Below are 24,496 nucleotides of genomic sequence, written 5' to 3'. Positions count from 1 at the left end.
TGTGCTAACATGCTAACAGCTAAACTCTCAGAACGGCATGTTTGGAGCGAGCCTGCAGCCGGTTCTGTGACCTTGTCTGCTTTTAATCTAATTTGATTTCACATGTTAAAATAATCACTCAGAGTGACATAATAAACCAGTTGTTTAATACATATTACATGACTCCCAAAATCCCCCAAAGTGACGCTTATGGCAAGCTGACAGGTGTGTGTGTGTGTGTGTGTGTGTGTGTGTGTGTGTGTGTGTGTGTGTGTGTGTGTGTGTGTGTGTTGCCCCGTCCTCCATTTTGCTGGGTATAATTTTGTCACTGCACTGTATGTGTAGTTGGCAAAATCAAAATGGTGGCTTAAGTTATTAAAACTGAGCAGCTTTAATCATTGGCTGCTGAAATTCAAGGTTGGAGGAGCAGCGAGGATTAATGTCCTTTAAAGCACAAAGCTCATATCCACCCTGGCCTGCTGTCACTGCCTCCCTCCTCCCTCTCTCTCTCTGCTGATCCCTCTCATTTCATCTCTCTGATGCTTTTTGCTCTTTCTCTCTCTCCAGCCAGCTGTCCATCCCTCGTCCATCGTCACAGTCTTTTTTCTGCCTCTGCTCCTGCTCTTTCACCGCCTAAATATCTCTCTCTTCCCTTTCTGTTTTTCTCTTGATTTCCCCATCATCTCTTCCTTCTCTGGACGCTGGCGAGATATGAAGCGGCACCATGGGTTTCATGGAATTCTACCTGGAGATTGACCCCGTCACCCTGAACCTCATCATCCTGGTCGCCAGCTATGTCATCCTGCTCCTGGTCTTCCTCATCTCCTGCATCCTGTACGACTGCCGGGGCAAAGACCCCACCAAGGAGTACGCCCCCGACAACACGCCGGCGCCACCCAGCCAGTCGCCCATCCGCCTGGTGGTCATGCAGAACTCACCCACCTCGTCCCGCTACGAGCCCAACAACACGGCCGGCCACGGCGAGCTGCCCACGCCAGACCTGAGCCGGGACAGAGGAGAGAGGGAGCGGGAAAGAGAGAGGGAGAGGGAGAAGAGGAGTACTCTGGTCTGAGGAAGAAGAAGAGAAGGGACGACCATGAGGTGCTGATGTATCACTCTGAACAGTGTTTTTGGTCCTGGACTCTCATTTTTACTTTTCCTGGATGGTGGTGAGCTGCTGAGACGCTCAGCAGGAGGTAAGCAGCCAGCAGGGCCGACCCGGAAGTTTTCAGAGCCAGTTGAAGACTTTTATAACCCAACTTCAAAAACCATCAACCCAAACACTAATCACATGAACCTGGTAAAAACATCTGGTTATAAGCCAACACAATACAGAAAGATCAAAAATGTTACGAGGATGAAACGTTTAACTGTCATGTGAAATGATTTAATGATTCCAATTCTCTACAACACAAAGAACACACAATTCCTACATTTGTAACAGTCACAGATGTCAGACTTTTATCATGTGGGTGACTTTCACTTTGACCAAAGAAACCTTCAAGTATCTTTTACTCAAGTAAGACTGTCACCATCTGTAACACTGATGCCAGTGATACAAGGTAGTAGATTTACTCAAGTACATTTTTAAGGTACTTGTACGTTACTTGAGTATTTCCTTTTCCTGCTTATCCATACTCTAAATCTTTTCCACATTGCTTTTGATACTTCAGTACCTAAGTCAAAGTATCCAATGGTACATTTTTGCACTTTTACAAAAGTAATGTTTTACCATGATATCTTCAAGTGTTAATTTGGGCAATTCTACGACAGAGGTTGTCAAATTTAACACATTCATCATCAATGTTTTCTGTCACGTCCAACACAAAACTTTACAGAAAATATTAACTGCAGTCTGTAACAACATAATACCAGTGATGGAAGGTAATTCAGTACGAATGTAAATCACTAATCACTTTGCAGATTATATTCTGCATCAGAGCCAAAGTAACACTCCTTAAAATTAATTCATCTACAATCAGAAAAAAAACCAAAACACTGGAACCGATAATCTGAAACATGCTGAATATCAGATCTTACGCTCCTTTTTATTCAATATACACATAAACATGTAAATATATGTAGAATTTACTTCCATCAAATTCAACCACACATTTAAAAAATGACATAAATGGAAATAAATGGTATTTTGACATATTGCATTTTTTAAAATTAAGATTTTAAAATATTTGTTTTTTTCTTTAAGTTTTCTGTTTTCCTATTCGATGAATGAACTTAAACAGTGTCTCAGACCTGACAGTCCACCCACATGGACCTGACGGTGGACTCACGCTGTGGGGACTCAACCGGAAGTGTTTGGGCTTTAATGAGGACCAGATGAGGTTCGGCCTCCCAGGGTCAGCCATGAGCGTTTATCTGGGAGCTTTATCTTGGGGTTGAACCGTTACAGCTGCTTGCCAGAACGTTACTTTGCTACATCAGTTGTGGTACAATGACAACAACAACAAAAAAAGGCCCAACACTGGTAATGATGTCAGAGAGTGTGAAGATTTCTCCAGACGCCCCGACACACGAAATACAACTATGAAGGGAAACTCGGCATGAGCATGAAAATAACCAGAGAAACTACAAGTCAAGAACAGTTGAAGCGACAGATTAGCGTTTCTCTAAACACACCACCGTCCTGCATGTTAACATCTGCGTGTTCAGATATTATAGTTCATTGTGTGTCAAGGGCATTTGTTCATCCCATACGTACAGAACATGTGCCGACGGTGTCGTGCCAGCGTTCTGTATGTTCCAGCTATAATCCTTCATGCATTAGCAAATGCATGGAAATCAATTATTCCTGATATGTGTCTCGGCACGGATCGAGGCCATCGTCACAACTCACGGATACGAGCGACTGATCGGTCCCGTTCTGTCGTAATCAGATTAACAGCAAATCAAAACCTGATTAATTAGTTTCCGGCTGCAGTTGGTCGCTCTTCTGTCAAATGAAATGTTTAAATGTTTCCTACAACAGCTTTAGTTTCCAACATGTCGCAGTGTTCGAGCCAAGTTTCATGTATGCTTTGGCCGCGCTGAACACAGCTGCTGATGTTCTGTCCATACTGGGCAACATTTGGCAAGAGGATAATTACTTTTGCAAGAAACATTCAGACCATATTTGATGCAGCTGATGTTTCTACTGTTGACTGTGTAAAATGTATATAAAGCTTTCTGATGATGCCACGCCCACCAACACGTCCTCCTGCTGCTGTGATCACACAGTACAGATGTGGTGTCACTGAAACAGCTGGAGGTTGGATCAGAGATCTTCTCAAACTCTCTAACTGCCTCCTGTGTTTTCTTTCTTCTACTTATCTTAACATTAACAAGGTAATTGGGTGCCGTTAACAGAAGAAAAGAAATCCAGCCATGGAAACAAATTGAAAATTGTAATTGAATAGAAAATGTCTCCATCCTGTAATAAAGTAGCATCGCTCTGATACTCTCAGCAGACAGTAATGTCTGTGACAAACAACATTTTGATAAAAAACAGGTTTATCAGCAAGATAATTTCACCAACACCACTTTTAATAAAGTGCTAATGAAATCAGCAGAACCAAATGAACTAAATGCCACCAGCACTCAGTTTACTCCCGCACTGATCAGTCTACAAGGTGTCACGTTAGCGTGAGAATAGTTTGCAACTAACGGCCTGAAAACTGTTTCAAAACCTTCTTTAGAGGACGTTGTGTCCAGTGAACATAAAAGTTAAGGCTCAGCATGATGCAAGTAAATTAGAAGGAACCTCGATGTGATGTTTCTTTTTCTTAACATGAATCGAGGGTCTCAGGACATCGTTCACTGTACAGACTGTAAAGACAACTGAGGCAATGTGATTGTGATTCTGGGCTGTATAACTGAAACTGATTTGATTTGATGAGTATGGAAGAGAAAGAGACTTGATATTTATTGGATTCATGCTGATTCTCCTTCTAGCAGAGGTTTTGGCCCAAAAACTCAGAACGTTCCAAAAAACACCAAACGTTAACGAGTTTATGTCACTTCAAATCAGTTTGCGACCTTGGGGCAGATTTACAGAAATAGAGGCAAATCTATTCCCACAGACAGATGGAAGAGAAAGACCCTCGGCTCTGTTAGGGTGCCAGCACCTGAAGGTCTGGACCAGATTTAATCTGGACCCACATTGTCATCCACTTGCTATTCTTGTTTTTCAGGCTAAACTTCCATCTCTCAGTAGCTGTTGTCCTGAACCGCACATCAGCAGCATCTGACTGGGAGTCTGTTGGATCCCCTCCCCCCACAAACTCTGGACCCTGCGGTCCCAGACTCTAAGCTCTTCCTCCTGCTGCATGAAGCTCTGAACCAGCCTGCAAATCCCCCGCCTGACCCCTCCAACCTCCCAGCATCAACGGGATGAATTTAGCAGACAACATAAACCCTCACTGGACAGGGAAATAATGAATGGATGGACGGATGCATGTTCGTCACTCATCCCTTTGACGTATGCTGGACAGTAGGACTAACCCTTCGTGGCCTCCTGCAGAGGGTTCAGGTCCACTCATGTGGCGGCCAGCAGATGTTGGATGGTGTTAAACGAGCCTGATGTTTGTTTGGAGGGAAATCCTGCGACTGAGAATCACAGCACAGAGGAAACAGCATGTGTTTATCTGAGACAGAGACATGTAGCTGTGCTCCTGTGCTGATGATGTCACGCTGACGTCTGTCTCGGTGACACAGCTGTACAACAAGCAGATTCTCCACGTGTCGGTTGGATCCACAGGGTTAGCTCATGGTTTCCCATTTACAGTAACGCAGCTGTTGGTCACACTGAGTTGTATTTTCATTACAGTGACATTTCATGTAACCATGCTGAGCCACACCTGGATGGATGTCTGAAAGGTCTCAGTACTTTAACTTCTGACTGAACGTCTGTGGTTTGAAGTTCACTTTCTCTCCTACGTCAGGAGATGTTTTATATTACTGCAGATGAAAACCCAACATCTCCTGACTTTACTGTTTCATCAAAAAAGTCTTTAAATATCTAAAAAAAACTAGAGCTGTCGACATGACAATTCACACTAAATTAGATGTTTATCATCATATAAACGGAGCTTTGAGAGCAGATTCTTGGATGTTGCTGCAGAGAGAAAGTCGCGTACACAAGACAAACTCAACATCAGCTAAAGACACAACTTCCAGGGTCCAACAGAGTCCAGCTGTGGCTGATGGGACTGTCATTAGATCTGCAGGTATTCAGACATAAACCAAAACTACTGCACAAACAAATGTTTTCATTTACGATGGTGCTGGATTAAAAGTCAGCAGATCACTAAACTTGACTCATGGAAGCACAAAATGACCAGAGACTAAAGAAATATAGAACAGAGAATATAGAATATTTAGGAGTACACTTAAATATTCATATATTTTCCTATTCTTTTCTGAATCTTGAGGTCGTATCATTCTACAGGTGAAACTAATTAATCAAGCGCACCATCCAAGATCAAGAACGGATGTAAACCTTTATCAAAACTGAGTCGAGCAAACTTTATTTATATCGCCCGAAATAACTTAAAATCGCACTTTTCCTGAGTCTCCAGCACTGAACCTCATGAAGAGGATGGACAGACAACTGGAGGAATTAAAGTAATGCAGAACACTTGTTCATACAGAACTGGGACAGATTTGAAATGTGTTAATTAAAAGACCAACTGGACTGAAAAACTGTTTTTAGCTGGAGGAAAAGTGCACAGATGAGATGAAATATTTAAAACAGCTAACAGATTTAGCAGACAAACTGAAGTATGGAAAGTTGTTCAGAGTTTGTGTGTTCATGTTTTCCCAGGATCTTGGCCACACCTGATGAAAAAACAGCTAATCCCAGAAGCCCCTTAAATCCCCACCACTGGCCTCCACCCACCTGCAGCACCGTCTGAACTCTTGGAAGGACTCAAACCATCCGGCCAGACGCAGCTGACGACGTCCAACCGCTCACTGAGGTACAATAACCTTCTAGGACTCTCAGTCACTCTGACAGGACGTCACGTGGTGCCAGCTGGTGTCCAGTCTGCTGGGCGGTGATGGAAGTGATGGACAGTAACAACACTGAACAGTAACGTTAAAGGAGGATGTTGTGGTCGTTGCCCATCATGGACGTCACCGACACGTTAGAAAGGCTGTGGAATCAGCCTGTTTGACATCAGTTCTCTGTTTATTACTCTGCGTTCAAAGGTTTTGTTTGTCCAGGGCAAAACTATCTGCTGCTGCCTGCTCTTCTTTGAATAGATGTGAAGTTGTCTCTGCCATCTGAGTGAAAACACTTGGTTTGAATGCTCAAAGTTCAGTCTCAAGATGCTCCTTATGAGGAGCCGTGAACAGGCAGTAGCAGCAGGCGACAGGACAAAGAAGACTTAAGACTAGCGGACATCAGAAGTTTGGCTACTTGTGAGCCGTGCTCACTGTTCGACCGACCGAGCTGGCTCACATCCGGTTCAGCCGCTGGCTTCAATGATTTAATCATGTGGCTCTTCACGACTTTCCAGATGCTATCAGACCGAATGGATCCAATTCTGCTTGTGGAACGAGTCAAAGTTGAGTTGTGACGCACGAAAAAAATCTTTCCAAAATAATTCTCCGTCCACGATGTCACGATGTATTTAATGTTCCCACAGCTTCATCATCACAGCCTCCTCCTCCGTCACCATGTTTGTTAGCAGAACCTCTCTGTTTCTTCACGTCCATGCCGACTGACAGGATGCATGGAAGTGTGTTGGCCACGATGCAACTGTTGATGTGTCGACAGCGAATCACCTCCCACGTGAAGCAGGCAGTTTGTTACATCACAGCAGCGGTCGCACATCATTTCATGAACACCTGAGTGGAGGATGACCATCAGTCAGTGCAGGCCGATCTTCTCTGTGGCCGTCGTCCCTGTTTCCTCCGGCTGTTCTTCTTCTTCTTCATGTTCTTTGGTGGAAACGCCACGACGCTGCCGTCAACAACACTGTTTTTTTTCTCTTTTTTTTTCTCTTTTTTTTCTGTTGTGATGTGAAAGTTTTGATTCAGTCTCTGATGATTTCTATGGTTTCACATTAACTCCAGGACTATGTTGCTCTTCTGTAGGGTGTGAAAACACTGAGTATATGAAATTTAATTAAATGATCCCCAAATGTAACGAGTGACGTGCGTATATAATCTTTATTCAGTCAGGTTATCTCTGATGATGATGACATTATTGGAAAGAAAGACACTAACGTGTTATTCTTCAGTTTAAGAGCGTAAACGACGTCTCCTCAGGTCAGTTTGTGATCTCAGGTCTTCCTCAGATTACAGCAGACTTCTGATGAGACGAGACCAAGTTCAACCAGTTTGGAACATCAGAACCTCTCAGCTCAGCTCCACTTTGTTTAAAAAAATCCGTTTTTACATTCATGTTAATAGAATGCCAGTGAAGAGATTTAGGTTTATTATTGCCTGAAGCAGTTCTACTTCTTGACAGTCAGCCGGAGGGAGAAGAGCTCATTTTCACTCTTTTTGTTGGTTCTTTTGTTCACAGAGGCACAGAGGATGGGTCGGCTGTTAAAAAATCATTTTCTCTTTTTTTCTTCATTTTTTTTTTTTTCATCATTACAGGTTCACTTGTTCACAGTTTGGACATTATTATTTTGAGGATCCAATAAACTGACTTCATTTGGTGATGTGAGACAGCTCGCGTGTCTCCTTCAGCAGTGCTGTCTCATGTTTTTATGTATTATTGATGATCAAATGTTCCATCTTTGACTCTAAGTGTCTGAATTTTGAGGTGATTCTTCACATTTGGACTCACAGACTCTGCAGCCGGGTTTTAATCTCTCTTCCTTCCTGAAATGACCAAATCCTCCTCGACCAAAAAGACTCTCGCCTCCCACGTCAGGCCGTCCCCTTTGCTCATTGGCTCTGGCACCGTCTGACAGATGATCCAGCCCGAGTCTTTAGCGGACTCGTGCCACAGAGGCCCTCACAAATCCTCTTACATAAAAGAAAGCACACAGCCAGCTGAGCAGCGCACCAATGGCTGCATCCCATCCATGATATGAATTGCACAATTATCCACCCCCCTCCATATTCCATGTTTGTGGATTATATGGTGGCTGCCACAGAGTATTAGGAGCATGTTTTATGTATTTGTTTTCCCCTGTGCAGTTTTTGTTGGGTTACATAAGCTTCAGGTTGTCAACAGGCCGAGATCTGGTCGTGTTCAGGCCTGACCTGACGACTCATCTGATGCCTACATGAGGCTCAGAGGCCGAGCTCGCCACCGCCGCACGCAACGCCGAAGATCTGCCCAAAAAACTGGACGGGCAAACCCGCCTGTGACGTCAGACGGAATCCAGACTCCATCTGGCGGCACTTTGAACGTCAGGGGCTCCATCATGGAGTCCAGTTCCATCGTCCCACTTTTTGTTTTCTTTTTGTAAAAGAATCTCCATTAATGTTTCTGATAACAGGCACTTACAGTCTCGAGCAGCAGTTTTAAAGGAACATTTCACCCAAAAATGTATATTTGGTCATTCTCTCCTCCTCCCGATGATATAAAGTCCTCCTCTCCTCCTCAGGAGAAGAGGAGGACTTTATATCATCAGGAGGAGGAGAGGAGGACTTTATATCCTCAGGAGGAGGAGAGGAGGACTTTATATCCTCAGGAGGAGGAGAGGAGGACTTTATATCATCGGGAGGAGGAGAGGAGGACTTTATATCCTCAGGAGGAGGAGAGGAGGACTTTATATCATCAGGAGGATGAGAGGAGGACTTTATATCCTCAGGAGGAGGAGAGGAGGACTTTATATCATCAGGAGGAGGAGAGGAGGACTGTATATCCTCAGGAGGAGAGGAGGACTTTATATCCTCAGGAGGAGGAGAGGAGGACTTTATATCCTCAGGAGGAGGAGGAGAGGAGGACTGGATTTCAACAGAAGCTGAACTACTTCTTGACAGATCTACAGTATGAACATTTTGTCCTGTTGTTGTTTAAGCTTCCTCCAAAGTGGCGATTTAACTTTGTGTTTTGACAGCAGCTGTCGACATGAAACTGGACAGAAACACAGAAACACTCTGGATTGTTTCATGGACTTTAAGGCAGCAGTAAAAACTCTGTGCTCTCACCGTGTGACGGTCTGAACTCGTGGGATTAGCAGAATATCCTGATCTGCTCCCTTTCACTTTGAGAAAAAGGTATTACATAATGACAATTCCAACTTAGTGGGGTGCTAAAGAGGCTAAAGTGGGAGAGAAAATGAATGAAAAGTGCAGCTCGTGTCGTGGCCTGCCTGTTCCCACTGGGATTTAATCTGGTTAAAACACATGATATGAGGGACGGACTCTGGAACATGGACACTCTGCAGGATTGCTCACCTTGCAGAGAGGAGAGAGAAGCAGCTGGTGAATGTGCTGAAGGAAAGAACAAGCGACAGGTGTGCAGAGTGAGACACATTCAGGTGACGGACACAGAAACTCTGAGCACGTCTGGTGGACACACGAGGAACGACAGGAGCTGAAGTTCGGACTCAGTTTTTAGGTTTTACAGATGGTTTGTAAACTCTGATGATCGTCGGCTGTTTGAGAAAATGAACGAGGGATGTTAACGAATGATTAAGGACGACACACATCTACATCCAACCATGACCTGCTGAACCTCTGCTCTGCTGTTCAGAGAAATATTCTATGTTTTTGACATCATAATATTTTATTCTCAAACATACGGACATAAAATGTGGAACAGATCAAGTTCACCTGTCGTGGCAGCAGCTCTCCCTACAGGACGATGCTCTCTCAGGTCCACACCTACACCAGTATTAGTATAATTCTCCTCCACACCAGCTGTATTTCCATCTGGATTCAGAAGACGTCAGGTGTGCAGATGATGCTGATCATCTGTATTTTGCAGATAGAAGCAGTTCCCCTACACATTAGCTGCTGTGGAATGGAGGCGGGGCTATAATCCTGGACAGTTTGCATATCAGTATAACCTTAAATACTTAATATGACAAAGATGTGACCACTGTGTTACCAGTGGGTCAGGAGAGCTTGTCAACAAGGAAATGAAGGAAAAATACAGAAATATATAAATGACTTCATGTCAAACTACATTAACATGATCCTGCTGCTGTGGGTCAGGCAGCGGGGAGCTGCTGCCCCCTGGTGGTCATCAGTGGACGGCCTTCATCCTCCTGCAGCCTCAGTGTGTGATCATGTAACTGCTTTAGTTCTGATGAGCTCCAGCACCGCTCATCAGTCAGTGTGTTCAGACGACAGCTGGTGCTGGTGCGTGACGAGACGCTTTTAACTGTTCGTACAAGTTTGAGCAAAGCGAGCTCAGATTTTAATTCATTCATTTTCATGCTGAGTGAAGGATCCACATGTTAGAGTCCAACCAAATGTTCTGACTTCATTTGGTTTGCTTCTGTTTCTGTGCATGTTGTTGTTTATTTAGGCTGCACGTTCTCATCTACAATCAAATATTATATCAACAGTTTTTCATCATAAATGTAAGAAAGATACTGAACACACAGCTTCATGTAATCACTTCCCTCTCGATGTCTCAGCTGCAGGTCAGTCACTGTGTGAGAGCTGACGTAGCTCCGACAGTCGCAGGTTACCAGACTGAGCTGGTTACTAAGAATATCTGATTTTAAATCCTGTCTGAAGCTCTGAAGCTGTTTCATGTCTAACTTTATCTCCACATCGCTGTTCTCCAGCTGAGGAATCTACGCAAGATTCACCATCAGTCAGAGAGAAAACTAAATATCATAACTTAATAAAACATCTCAATGTGTTTAGACACTGAAACATTTTCAGCTTTGGTTTCTGTAGTTGTTTTAATCCTTTGTGGCTCCGTGTGCTTGTTTCAGCCTGACGGGCTGCAGTCGTTGTGTTTCACTACACAGGCCTGACTGAAGTTTCCACCGCCGTCTTCTCACCTCTCCGGAGATTTCAGAGCAAACAGAGAAGATCTTATATAATCTTAGATAACAGTAAGTTGGACGGGATCATTTCTGTAGAGCTTCAACCTCAGAGACAAAAACACTTTTAGTGGACGTAACATTGACAGTTTCCCTGGAGGATCACTCTGACACAGCCGCTGGTCTGCCCAGTAAACTGTGTCACTGAGGCCGAGGTTAATAAATACAGAATTCACCTTTAAAGACTTTTTGTTATGACAAACAAATCTGAATATCTGGATGTGGAAAACTCTGTGTGACGGACAGAAGACAAGAAAAGAAGCAGAGACACAGATTTTTACTTTTTTAATTTATTGACTCTTATTCTGATCATGAGAAACATAATCAATGACAAATATAGGAAAAATATCTTTGAACACAGACTGAAACAGAGCAGAGAGAGAGAAATCACACCAAACAAAAAAATAATACAAATAAGTGCTTCAGGTGGGGTGAATACATTCCTCGAGGCCGAACACAAACCAGGAAACTATACAAGCGTCTAACACGGAGGCGGCTGCACTCGCTGAAAAACTGAATGAGCTGCACCTGCACAGGTGAGACGCAGAAGGTCTGAGGGCTGTTTGAGGTATTTTAACTACGCAGGGAGGATCGGACACAAAACAAACCTGGGAGGATTCTGTAATGCCCATGCATCGCCCGCACAGCTGGGGCTCGCAGTTTTGGTAATATCTCTGAATATATCTGCATGTGTTATATACTGCTCATATTCATGTAACCCTTTCCAAAATACACAGGAAATATCTATGTAGGAAAACAGACTGTACAAAAAAACAAGAAGAATATCTCTGTAGAAACATTAAAGCCTTTAATATATCAATATATCCTTTATATACTGTTTTCTTTTGGTCTGTAGTAAAGAGTACTAAAGTGATTCCACAGCATCGGACGACACCACTCACCCAACGCAGGATCAAATATACATTCATGTCTCACTCGGCTACACACGACAACAGAGACAAAGACTTCTGCCAAAGCCTTCAGGGACCTTCTACTGCACTGGAGTCTGTTTCCTACAGTGAAGAGAGGTGAATCTTTAAACTCTTCTGTGGAGTCTGAGGAACATTTCAACCTTCTGAGCTTATAAAAACATTCACGACAGGAGCCGGCGCTGGATTAACTCTGGAACCGTTTGAGGAAACAGGAGACGGCAACAAGTGTCTGTTTGTTAAAGGAAAAATCACACTGGTGGTTTTTTTTTTTTGACAAAAGAAGGAAATAAAAACCTTCTGAAAAAAGAAGCAGGCTGTTAAAAACTGCAGCCAGAGAGCTGGATGTTAATCAACTTTCACTGACGTTTCTTCCTCCACACAACACACAATAAAGCATAAAGTAAATATGATTTCAGAAGAACAGGTGATGTTATGTCTGTGTAACACCTCCATGCTGCCGTATGGACACCAGGTTGTATAACGTGAGCTGTGACTCCACCTGACAGGTCACAGATCAGTTTGTGCCAACCGGCTTGTCGCTGCAGAAACCCTCCACATGCCTCCTCATCATCTGTTCATCCTGCCACAAAACCTTTCAAGAGTTAGAGTGAAATATGTTGCCAGATCCATTCTGACATCTTACAAAGCTAAAAGAGAGCTAACGGCTCAAGTGCTTTATTCCAGGATGACTCAGGTTTTGGTGAGTTCAGTATCCAGAAAATCATCCTGCATGAGATATTTTGTTCGTGTCCACACAACTTATCGTTTTCAAACGAGATTCACTACGTGTATTGAAACATGATAGTGATTTGCAAATTAAGTTATTATCTTCCTCACATAAAACTCTATCTTGCGCGCACAATTTATAATCTTGTTTGCACCAAACAGCTCTGAACCAGAAATGATCTTGTTCTCATACGATATCCTGCATGTTTCCTGCAGCATCACGCAGAACATCATCTGTAGGTTCAGTTTTCATCTGGTTTCATTACGCACGCAGAAATGATTCAACAAGCTCTCGTGTGCATGATAAATATCTTCACATCCTGTTTGATGCACGTGATGGTACACAAGTTATTATCTTGTTGATCTCAATCGTCTCGTGCAGAAATGATTCTGTTTGGATAAAATATCCTGAACCTGCAAATCATCTTGTTCACAAGTTATCGTCACGTTCACACCGAGTATTATGTTGAAAATATACAAATTATTACGCACGAAATGATCTTGTGTGTACAAATGATCTCATATCCAGTCGGCATATTAAAGTGTTCTACACACACGTTGTTATCTGGTTCAGGCTACATGTGATCTTAAGTTTGAATCTCACTAGAGAAATGATCGTGTTCACTGCTCCTACAAGCTCGTTCACGCAAAGAATTCTCTTGTTTACTCAAGATACAAAACTTAACTGTTTGCACACACTTTAATATCTTATTGAATGAATGAGATGTGATCTGGACACAAGTTATTATTATTATTATTATCCTGACACAGCTGTTGATATCAATATCATCTCATCTCAAATGATTTGTGATGTTTTATCTGAAATGCCGAAACACAGAGTTCATCTGGACGTTCAGTGGATTTTACTCTTTGCTCCGACACTGTTCTGAGTGTTATATCTCAACATTAATGAAACTTTAACAGCTTTCGAAGCTCCTCGGGCAGCGAGCACGAGCGGCAGTGTGGAGATTTCTACAGCGTCTGTCTGCGTTTTCCCATCAGAGGCCGCAGCAGATTCAGGACTGTAACATGAGGAAAGTGTTGAGATTGAAGATTCAGCTCATCTCAAACACAGAGACACAAACGTGAGACATAATCAGGTCGACACAGTCGAACATCACATTTGTTGCTGAGCCCACAAACGAACTGAGAACTGCTCTGGTCTCGACTGAAGCTCCCTGACGCTGCTGCATTACACGTCATGATAATACATTTCGGGGGCTGTTAACAGATTTTGGGTGTATAAAAAAATAATACATTTCAGCAGCTGCTAGAAAAGATTTGTGGCATTTTGGGGGCACGTCATGCATCTTCAAACTGCTCGCTCAGCGCTTTCATTAAATATCCATCAACTACTGTCAGGGTCCCAAAAAGCCTTCGACCAGCCCTGAAGCGCCACGCTGACCGACCAATGGGAGAGCGGCAGGAGGCGGCACACATTCAGATACAGAGTCATCAGGAGCAGGACGAAGGCAGGTATGTACATGAACAGGTGCATTGTGGGGGGGCACACCTGCACGGGGTCAGACGTCAGGTGGGGTGAAGGGGCGGCAGTTCAGTGTTTGTGGGGTGAGTCACAGAGTGTGTGTGTGTGTGTGTGCTGGGTGGCTGTTGTCATGGCAACAGATGAATATAACAGGCGTGGTTGGCGAGGCTCCCGGCTCGGTCGGAGGAAACAACCTGCTGCCTGAACTCGATCTGCACTTTCACTTTAAATCTGATCACGGTCGACATTTTGATTATTGTCAACAAACCTCAAACAAACAGCGAAGTCTCGACTGAGCGTCTGATCATGTTCCTCCGCCACAAACACTCACCAGACACCAGGAGAGGATCAATCCGCCGCTGAAAACAGTCCCCAACAAATTTCCTGAGTGAGCAGCTGAGTTCTGATCTCAGATTTGGAAATATGAGTCTAATGATGAGTTGTTGATAGATTCTTAAACTGATCATGAAGCTCACAAACCTTTGGTTCTGAGGTCTTCATTGTGTCTTTGTGCTAATATTAAGACAACAAAACATTTTTGTCACATGGACAGATAATCTAACTTGTACTGAGTCTGTTTCTCCTCAAATTCAAGTTCATTTCTTGTATTTCAGCCTTTCTTTAGTTTTTAGACCTCTTTTAAACATAAAACTACAGCTTTGTGGCATCTTAAAAGTTAAATATCTCAGAAATCTGCTATAAAATGTGTCAAACCGACTCCACGTCTGTTGTACATGTTGATGAGTTGTGTTCTTACATCGTCCCAAATGTTTCCAACAATTTTCAAACCAGAGAAATCCACCAGTTTCCTGTGGTCGACTCAATCCAAAGTGAATACAACCTTTAAACATGAGCTCATCTGGGCCCATGGAGGCAGCTGTGTCCTCAGCTTGTTTTAGTGCATAAACTCCAGAAAACAGGAGTTCAGTTCAGCTTCAGCTTCTTCGCAGATGTCTTTGTTTTAATTTACACATTGTATGTTTATGTAGGAACCAATGGTCCTGAGCTGAGAGACACAAACAGGATGTTGGACGGCATTACGAGACGGACTCACACGTCATTAGTTTAAATGAGATTTGTTGACAAAGAGAAAACTACAGAATAAGAGCAGACTGATCCTTCAGCTCTTCTCTGTGTTCTATGAAAACTTATTTAAAAGTGTGTTTTTGCATCTGAGCTCTTCACCGGCTGCCTGTCGAGTCTTCAGTGTGAGAGGAGGGTCGCTGGTGGACGAGGAGGAGGCGGGTCATCATTCTCAGAGTGTGTGTGTATGTATATATGTATGAATGAATGAGTGTGTGTGTGTGTGTGTGTGTGTGTTCACAGCGGCCCGTGCTGTGCCTCGTACTTGGCCAGGATGTTCTTGGTGCGTCCCAGCTCTTTCCTCAGGTCGGCCACCTCCTGCCTCAGAGCCGAGTTCTCCTTCTCCAGGAAGCCGGCTCGGATGGCGATCTGGTTCTCCTTGAGCCGCCTCGCGTCCCGGGACCGCTTGGCCGCCAAGTTGTTCTTCCTGCGCCTGGCCCAGTATTTGTCATCCTGCTCAAAGGACACAAGGGAGGGAGAGAGGGGACGTGAAAAAAAGGTTTCAAGGTTCATTAACCGAAGTCTTCATCACAAGAAGGATGGACGTGGTCAGACTGAGCTGCGCTGACAGACGGAGAGCTGGACTTTAGTTTTGTCTCAACATGAGAGGAAAGACAAAAAGAGTGCTGTATGTTTTTGTCTTTCAGTTTAGATCTGGTCTCAAAGGAGGTGTTGCGGGGAAATCTCTTTCTTTCTGAGAGTTAAATACCAAAGTGTTTAGCTTCACCACCGTCCTGCACAGTACACCACCTGAGTGCAAGGTGTGCTCGAGCACCCATCACACTGCAGGACGTGTGATGTCATGGAAGCAAAATGACCTTAAACACAACCTGTTTGGATTTTCTTACCAAAGAAAAATGTGTTCCTCATTTTTCATGACTAATGTCAGCTCAGTCTCCAGGATATGTTAGCTGCAAACCACAGACACATCCAAGGTTGACATCTGTGTTTCAGTCTGTGTTTCAGTCTGTGTTTCAGTCTGTGTTTCAATCTGTGTTTCAGTCTGTGTTTCAGTCTGTGTTTCAATCTGTGTTTCAATCTGTGTTTCAGTCTGTGTTTCAGTCTGTGTTTCAGTCTGTGTTTCAGTCTGTGTTTCAGTCTGTGTTTCAATCTGTGTTTCAGTCTGTGTTTCAGTCTGTGTTTCAATCTGTGTTTCAGTCTGTGTTTCAGTCTGTGTTTCAGTCTGTGTTTCAGTCTGTGTTTCAGTCTGTGTTTCAGTATATCTACGTAAGTGTGAAACCATTGGATAGTTTTAAGGAGACCAGCCAAGTTTGTGACGAGCAAAACCAGAAATATTTCACGTGAGTTTGGATCATCTCAAGCATCGTTTGTGGTGGAGGAAGCCGTGTTTTTCTAAAGGAGACCTCGGGACATTTGTCCAGCTGTGTGATAGAAGAAACAGAGACCTAAAACATGTGGAGTGGCCAAAACACTCTGCTGATCCGCCAGAGAAGTTTGTCTGATTTTGCTCCTGCTTTTCACGAGTCAGAGTTGTGATCATGTTCAGAACATTATTTCTCTCAGATACTGAAATCTATTGATCTCACAGCTCAATGACACAGCTGTCAGCAGTCATGAGGGAGCATCCAGTGCCTGTAGATACAACTGCACATTTCAATGTGGCCTTTTCACTGTGACCAGTCCAAACACACCTGCGCTCTCGTCATGCTGTTTAATCAGCATCCTGATGAGCCGCACCTGTCAGGTGGAGGATTACATCTTGAATCTTTGACTTTAATGAGAGCACAATCCCTCCTGATCAGTTCTGCTTGGGCCGTTTGATGACATGCACAGAACCACCTCAGTCGCTCCACAGTGATTCATTATGTCCGAACGTCACCTGGTGAATATTCCTGATGCACCAGATTCTCACAGTGACAGTTTGTTCTGACGGCAGGTTAACAGCCACTGTGACTCTGTCCGACAGGTAGACAACACACAGCAGCTCTAAATCTCACTAATGATCGTGACTCATTTGTTCAGTCTGCACACAGTGTGAATGTCATCTCAATGTCTTTCTGGCCACGTGTGGTCAAACTCAACTTTCTGCAGCTTTAATATACCGTCTGGCGCTCACAGACGAGGTGCTGAGATGTTTTCTTCACCATTAGTGAATGAGTCTCTGCAGAGCTGCTCTCACAATCAGCTGTGAGCCGTCCATCGCTGGCCTGCAGCCACACAGATCCACTTTTTATTTGAACAAATTAAAAGCCAAATCCTCTCAGCCTGACCTCCGGGCCGAGGGAAGATCACCAACAACCCCGCTTTCTCATTCAGTCTCATATAAGCCTCTTAACCGGGTGGACACGCCCCCAAGAGGAGTGGGACCAGCCAATAGGAGAGCAGCGAGCTGAGAGCAGAACGAAAGAGGCAGCGAGTCTCCGCCCCGCTTGCTCCATGTCTGCATGACGTGCAGGTTTAAGCCGAGTCGATTATAATCAGCACTAATGGTTCAATCTGGCCGTCAGTCAGAGATCAGTGAGAGTTCACCTGAACCAAAGTTCTGACTGTCTGCGGTCCGTTTCAGCTGATCCAGCCACTGAACCAGTAACACAACATCACCAGACTCCATTAACAATGTAGTGATTTTAAGAGTGAAAACATGGAGTCTGTTTTCAGGAAGTGACATCACTCAGATGCAGGTTAGTCACACACTGTTCTGGTATATTTTAAACCTTGTTTATCTCTCACAGGTTCAGGAGATTATGATGGAGAAGAACAAACAGAACCTCCAGAACCATTTATCCCCCCTCATGCTGTCAGAACCAGCTCCAAATTACCTTCAGGTCCTCTGGGATGAAGACCTTCCGAGCTTTCTTGATCATGGGCTGTGGTTTCAGCTCCTCGGCCGAGAACTTGCATTTGCGCGGGTCGAACATCTCCTGACCCGGCACGCTGGACAGAGCCAGGTCGGCCGGGTCGGGCTCGTATCCGACAGGGACCTGGATGGAGTCTGGATCGATGGGACTGGGAGTGTTCCTGGAGTTTGGGAGGCCTGAAGGAAGACAAGCAGAGTCTTTAATGATCTGAGTCCGATGCCAGAGGATCTGTCATGTGTGCACGATACAAATCTGATCTGATCAAACAATAAACACACGGGTCAACCTGCAGCGAGCAGAACTGCTGTCAGCTGACGACACCATAATAATCCACAAGAGGATCAAATGTAATCTGAGTATTTTAACATGTTAATACTTTAATTATCTAATAAGACAAGTTTACATCTAAATGACCTCTGAAGGAACATCTCTGTTTACAGTCAGAAATAACAGTATTGTACTTTAATATTCTGCAGCCAGCAGGTGGCGACAAACCTGTGTGTGTGTGTGTGTGTGTGTGTGTGTGTGTGTGTGTGTGTGTGTGTGTGTGTGTGTGTGTGTGTGTGTGTGTGTGTGCGTGTGTGTGCAGGCGGTGCAGAGGTCAGAGGTCAAGGCGACACACAGGAACTATCTAATCAGAAGAAGAAAGCAGCCTGTCAGTCGTCTGAACGTCCTCATTGAGGATTCAGCCTCGACCTGCTAATGGACTCTGTCTCTGCGCTGTGTGCTGAGTGGGCTGTGACCAGCTGATGGGACGAGATGGAAAACGTGGGAGGACGAACCTTGTGGAAATATAAAAAACTATGAATATATATCCATTCATGTGTCTTTGATGAGACGGGAGGTCGTCTGCTGTGGCTGCTCCTCTGCAGCAGACTGAAGTACAACAGAGAACAAACTAGAAGCTCGTCCACCACATTTAGAAATCCAGCATGTCGCTCTGGTTCTGTTCCTCCAGCAGGTTTTTCCTAAAATCTCTCAAGACAGACAGGCGTTATGTAACGCTGACTGTGGGTGTCTTGATTAACGCACGGTTGGAGACAACGAAGAAGAAGAAGGAGAAGAGGAGGAAGGAGAAAAGCTCCGACTGCTTTCAGTTTAAAACAGAACGCAGATTGTTTCACTTGGCTTAATCTCCAAACTAACCAAGAAGCCACTAATGTGAATATTAAGAATAGAGGACAGAAGTCTGTAGGTTTTATTGAGTATTTTATGAATCGTCACAAAGGAAATGAGAAGCAAAGAGCCTCGCATGTTTACAGACGTTCACAGGTGCAGAAGTGACTGTCCTGACGCAGATATTCAGCCAGTTGTCCCAAAACTCTTTGTGCTTACAGTGACTAATAATAATAATAATAATAATAATAATAACAACTCTAATAACGAATAACTAATAACTCATGACTCTAATAACTCATTTTGATGTCAAAACTCAGATTTTGGATGAAAGACAACCTGATGTAGTTTTAATAGCTACAGGTCTCGTCCACGTGTGAACTTCAGCTCTTCACACATATTTTTGTGAAATTTACATTTTAATGTACATTTACAGAAGGTCACATGTGAGCTGGAGATTTTCCCTCATGATGAAGAGCAGAAAATGTGAAATTAACTTTTATTTCTATTTACTTTTATTTGTTCATTCACAATATTGCTTTTGTCATTTCTGTCCTTCTGGTCTGTTTGCTTTCAGTTTTTCCTGGCAGGTCTGGACTTCCATACATTCGGAGTTTTGAAACGTTGAGCTCGACTCTCGCTCTTTTGACTTTATCCGGCAGGTGTGATGAGATCTGAACGATCAGGTGAACGAAACAAACACCACGATGAAGTCTCAAGTGAAGGTGACTGGGGTCAGCTGCTCCCCATCAGCCCCTGCAGCAGTTCTTGGAAAACACTGTTTGTCTTTCCTGTCCAGCTGCTCCTGCAGAGGTCAGACTCAGGTGTGTGTGTGTGTGTGTGTGTGTGTGTGTGTGTGTGTGAGGACATTCAGCTGATCCACCACAGATGTCATCATGACACTTCTCCAGTTTCTGGTATTTCATGTATATATATATGTAAATGAGACGTTTCTCAATTTCCTAATTAAAGATGCAGATTTTCACACATCTCCTGAACAGAAATGTGAGCACTGGATGAAGCCGCAGCTTTCTTGTTTCATGTTGCTGACACATCGGAGTCAGAGAGGAGTTTGGCTCTCTCTTCGTGTCACCACATAAAATACTGTCAACAGACATAAAAAATACATTTTCTCCATGTTTTCAGGAACAAGCTGTTCTATAAATCAGACTGTGAACGTAACCCTCTGTCGAAACCTTCAGGAGCAAAATGGAAAAAAGGAGAACAGAGAGTTTGGTGTCGGTGAGATTTCTGAGAGTCTGAGAAAAAACTTTATCGACAGATAATCAACAACAAACGTCTCCTGTTGACTTCTCACACAATGACAATCATTTCTGTGTTACAAGTTTTCTGATATTTGCTGTCAAGCACGTGAACAACATCTTTAACTGCTGCTGCGTTACTTCAGTTTTGTAGCTCGTTAACCCCAAAACCTGCAGAAGCACCGTCAGTTTGACAGCATCGTTATTGGTGGTCGTGCATGCAAACATCTGCAAAGGCATCCACACACACCGGCTTCCTGTGTGAAGGTGCGCCAGGTGATCACAACAACTGGCGGTGAATCCTCCGACTGCGTGTTTGTGACTGGAAGGCATCGTTTGTGTCAGATGTGGAGGAGCAGCGCATGAAGCACTGCGCTGCCTCAAACGTGACTGACAGACACCCAGACACGTGCACAACCCGTGCACAGCATGGAGACACATGTGGCGGGCAGGTGTGTGTGTGTGTGTGTGTGTGTGTGTGTGTGAACATGGACAGATTTCATCAGCAGGAGCTGCTCAGTCATAGTTCCTGAAGTTTCCCACAGAGCTCAGCTTGTCTCACGCGTGTGTTTACAGCTCATATACTATCTATTATTATTATTATTATTATTATTATTACTGTTGTTTACTTTGTAGAAGACTGATATTAATAAGACTATGTAAGTGCTGATTTGAGCATCTACAATGTGATTATCTTGTAATTGTTAATAACAGAAAAAACACATTTATTGAGCTTTACATGTTTTATTATGCATTTATTATCAGTTAACTATTCATTGATTAATGGTCAAACATGCTTGCATGTAATAATATTGATAAGCATCAAACCAGGTTTGTAAAGCTAACAGACGTCACAGTTAAATTATAAATAAGGTCAGAAGGCTTTTAATGATGTTTTAAAGCAGTCAGCGTGCCAGACCTCAGCGTGACGTCCTGCAGGACAGACGTGACTTCAGACTCTTGGACTGAAGCGTGAACAGGAGGAGGACGTCCTCCGCTCACCTCCTCTCTCAGTTTGTTCTTCATTATCTGCTGAACACTGGCTGACTGTGCTCGCTCCTGCCTGCCTATCTGCTGCCAGTCACACGGCCGCGTGGGAATACAAATATGCCAGATTATTCCATAGATTACGCTGCTATATTTAGATGTGAGAGCAGCAGATTACTGCTGGGCCCAGTCCATGTACTGATGTGCAGCGAGCAGCAGCAGCAGAACAATATTTTAGTGAATCGAAGTTGACGTAAACGTGGGTCGAGCATGCAAACAACCTGTTCTGCCCACAGAGTCCAACAGATGATGTAAACAGCTTCATCTGGCTGACCTCAGGTCAGACTGCTGATTCCTCACATGCTGATTTACTTTAGTTCAGATTTCTGAGGGTGGATGTTAATCAGCTGATTCTGAAAACAAACTGCTGTCGTCCTCAAGACATGAACTCATGAGCCAAGAGGACTGTCCCAGCATGACTCATACACTTCAGCCCTGTGTGTGTGTGTGTGTGTGTGTGTGTGTGTGTGAATGTAAATACAGAGTTAGAAAGTTGGTGTGTGTCGATGTGATGGTTGCCGCCCCCTGGCCTAGTTATGAGAGAACACAATGTTCTTAAAACACTGATCTCATGCACGGACAGGCATGCACGAGCACACACACACACACACACACACACACACACACACACACACACACACACACACACACACACACACAGTGAGTCACATGTCTCTACATGCTGTGTGAGAAGACGGCTTGTTTTCTGTCTATAAACAGGAACACGAGTAAAAGAGTTAAATAGGAAGTCATCGCCTTCACGCAAGTTTGCACACACGCACACACACACAGGACATCTGTCGAGGTGTTGAATCCGACACCTCTCACGCTGCTGACGTCTGGGCTGACATGTTTTCCTCGCAGGAAAGCGAGCGGGCGTTACTACTCTGAACACACCTGAGCTCTTCTCACCTTTCCTCTCTGACTCAGCACTTTTCTGTCCAAAATTAAGTCAAATAAATTACACTTAGAAACAGAAGATCAGTTGGACCAGGTACAAACAGAAGTCTCAAATCAAGTGAGAATAAGAAGCTGAGCAGTTCCTCGAGTCGCCACTTGTGAGCTGATGTTAAAGAGTCTGAAAACTTCACAGCTGAGATAAAAATGTTCACAGCCTGGTACCAACTATAGTTTGGCCTCGCTAGCTAATTTCCCTTCTCATGACAACTGCACGACCCTTTCGGCCATGTCTGGTGTCTTTTGGAGACTTTTTAATACAAATATCAGAAGAACAATCTGACAAACAGACCGGAGGGGAGGGACAGACGATGGTGTTTTGGGGTAACGACAGATGGCAGTGAAAGCTGTGAGAGGCGAACTTCTGGAGGAATAAACTCCAGGACTCCAGGAGAGTTTGTTTTTTAAACTTGAGGGATTCAAAGATTTATCTTCACTCTTGTTTGTTGTTATGAGCAGAAATCCACAGTCATGTTCTGGGATTGTTACTTTGACTGCTTGAATGGAGGGAAATGTTCTTAACTTCATGAACATACAGAGAAGAGACGAGGAAAAGAGTGTGTGGTGAGTGTTGACTGGAGTCAGAGACAACACACACACACACACACACACACACACACACACACACTCAGATGATGCTGACTACCTTGAGGCTGATGTAAAGTGGAGTATTTTCTGCGTTTGGTTTGAATCTCACCGCTGTGAGGAGACTTTCACTGTGGCTCTTCAGAAACCTGCAGGTGAGAACAGGGTATCTGAACCAGGATCAGATCATCTGATCAGGCAGTTATAATAAACACAACTAAGTCTCCTGCCGCCTGTCTGAGGCCTGTTCTCTGCTCATCCATCACAGCTGATCACTCAGGAGGACAGAGGAGCTGAAGGACTCGTCCTCCTGCTGCAGCTTCAGCTCATGATGGAGGAGATGAATGGCTTTCCTTTGTTTCCTGACAGTATCGCTGCCGTGTCGCAGCGCGCCGGCTCCTTTTACTGCCGGGTGACAAACAAATTGTTCAGACTTCAGATCTTTGTTGATCATTTTCATCCTTCATACCTGCTGTTTCTTTCCTCAAAGATCTTTTCTTTGGCCCTGTTAGTTTCTACGCACAAATTATTGAAGTCGACTCCTTTTAGCTTCACCTCAGTCGGCTTCTTTCTGTTTGGCTTTCTGTGTTTCCTTCCTGAGTTTCTTTGTTTTTTCTGTCAAAAAACTGACAAAACTGTGTTGCCAGGTGCTCTATAATTAAAAATATTATCATCAGAATCATCTTTAATACTATTATAATGAGAGAAACAAAAGTAAAACAGTGTTTAAATGAAACTGACTGTAAATTTGATAAAACTCGCTCTGTTTTAATGATGCAAGTAGACTTGAGACTTGAACTGAGACCAGACGACTCGACCGACTCGTCTGCGTTCACTTTAGTTTTTTAAGTCTGACTGTGTTTTAGTGATGTGAGGGAAAATCTTTTGAATGAGAAGAAAGTAAAAATAAGAAATATCTCCCTTTTCTCCGCAGGAAGGACCCGACTCGACTCGACTCGACGAGCCCAAAGAAAAATAACTCGGTTGTTGGTTGAGACTTGGACTGAATGACTCGGGTCTCCACCAGGTGTGACGTGTGCGCTCTTGTCTTACCTGCTCTCGCCGGGCTGCTGTGCAGGCAGTTCGGAGAGACGACGCTCGTGCGTATGGAGGTGGAGGCGTGGTTACTGAGGTCCATCACGGTGGATGCGGGCGTGGGCGGGGCTTGAGGCATGATTGGCGGTTGGCATGGCGGAGCGTGCGGTTGGTGCTGGCTGTGGTGGTGGTGGTGGTGGGAGGGGCTGGAGGGGATACCGTTCTCAGACAGGAACTCTTCCAGGTCCATGTACTCCAGCTGGAAGGTGTCTCCGTCGTAGGGCAGCGTCTTGTCCCACAGCGTGGGGCCCAGGAAGGCCGACTGGGGGGCGCTGCGCTCCTCATCCAGGGTCTTCTCCTTCTGCTCCTTGCTGAAAGCTGTGAGGAGAGAATCAGTCAGTGCAATCAACAGAGCAAAAGTCTTCACGACTTGTTGCTTCAGTTTCAGAAGCTTTGTTGGTTCAGTGGAGTTTCTGACCAGCTGTGGCTCTGTGAAGTA

At 44.2% G+C, this 24,496-nt stretch overlaps 2 protein-coding genes across 3 annotated transcripts in view; one reads left to right on the top strand and one right to left on the bottom strand.

The window, feature by feature from the left end:
- The first annotated feature begins 512 nt into the window (after positions 1-512).
- si:ch73-256g18.2 (small integral membrane protein 36) lies at positions 513-1,051 on the top strand. Its single transcript, XM_037080291.1, has one exon. It carries the CDS (start codon positions 704-706, stop codon positions 1,049-1,051), a length of 348 nt encoding a protein of 115 aa, XP_036936186.1. The 5' UTR covers positions 513-703.
- A 10,168-nt stretch (positions 1,052-11,219) lies between these two features.
- LOC119010028 (hepatic leukemia factor-like) overlaps positions 11,220-24,496 on the bottom strand; it is a 14,856-nt gene continuing 1,579 nt past the window's right edge. Inside the window, exons 2-4 of one of the 2 annotated variants that reach the window (XM_037081854.1) lie at positions 24,016-24,375; positions 17,957-18,171; positions 11,220-15,632 (exon numbers count right to left, since the gene is read on the bottom strand). In XM_037081854.1, coding sequence (XP_036937749.1) covers positions 15,414-15,632; positions 17,957-18,171; positions 24,016-24,375 — 794 coding nt within the window. In that variant the 3' untranslated portion in view covers positions 11,220-15,413. The remainder of the gene's footprint in view (positions 15,633-17,956; positions 18,172-24,015; positions 24,376-24,496) is intronic. The other variant, XM_037081855.1, reaches the window with a different exon arrangement.

Source organism: Acanthopagrus latus, chromosome 20, assembly GCF_904848185.1.
Source record: "Acanthopagrus latus isolate v.2019 chromosome 20, fAcaLat1.1, whole genome shotgun sequence".
Classification (NCBI taxonomy): domain Eukaryota; kingdom Metazoa; phylum Chordata; class Actinopteri; order Spariformes; family Sparidae; genus Acanthopagrus; species Acanthopagrus latus.
The sequence above is the reverse complement of the archived record's forward strand: the minus strand, read 5'-3'. Positions and strand labels throughout refer to the sequence as shown.

Excerpts from the sequence above, each read along its gene's own strand:
- si:ch73-256g18.2 (XM_037080291.1), top strand. The coding sequence starts at position 704 with ATGGGTTTCATGGAATTCTACCTGGAGATTGACCCCGTCACCCTGAAC.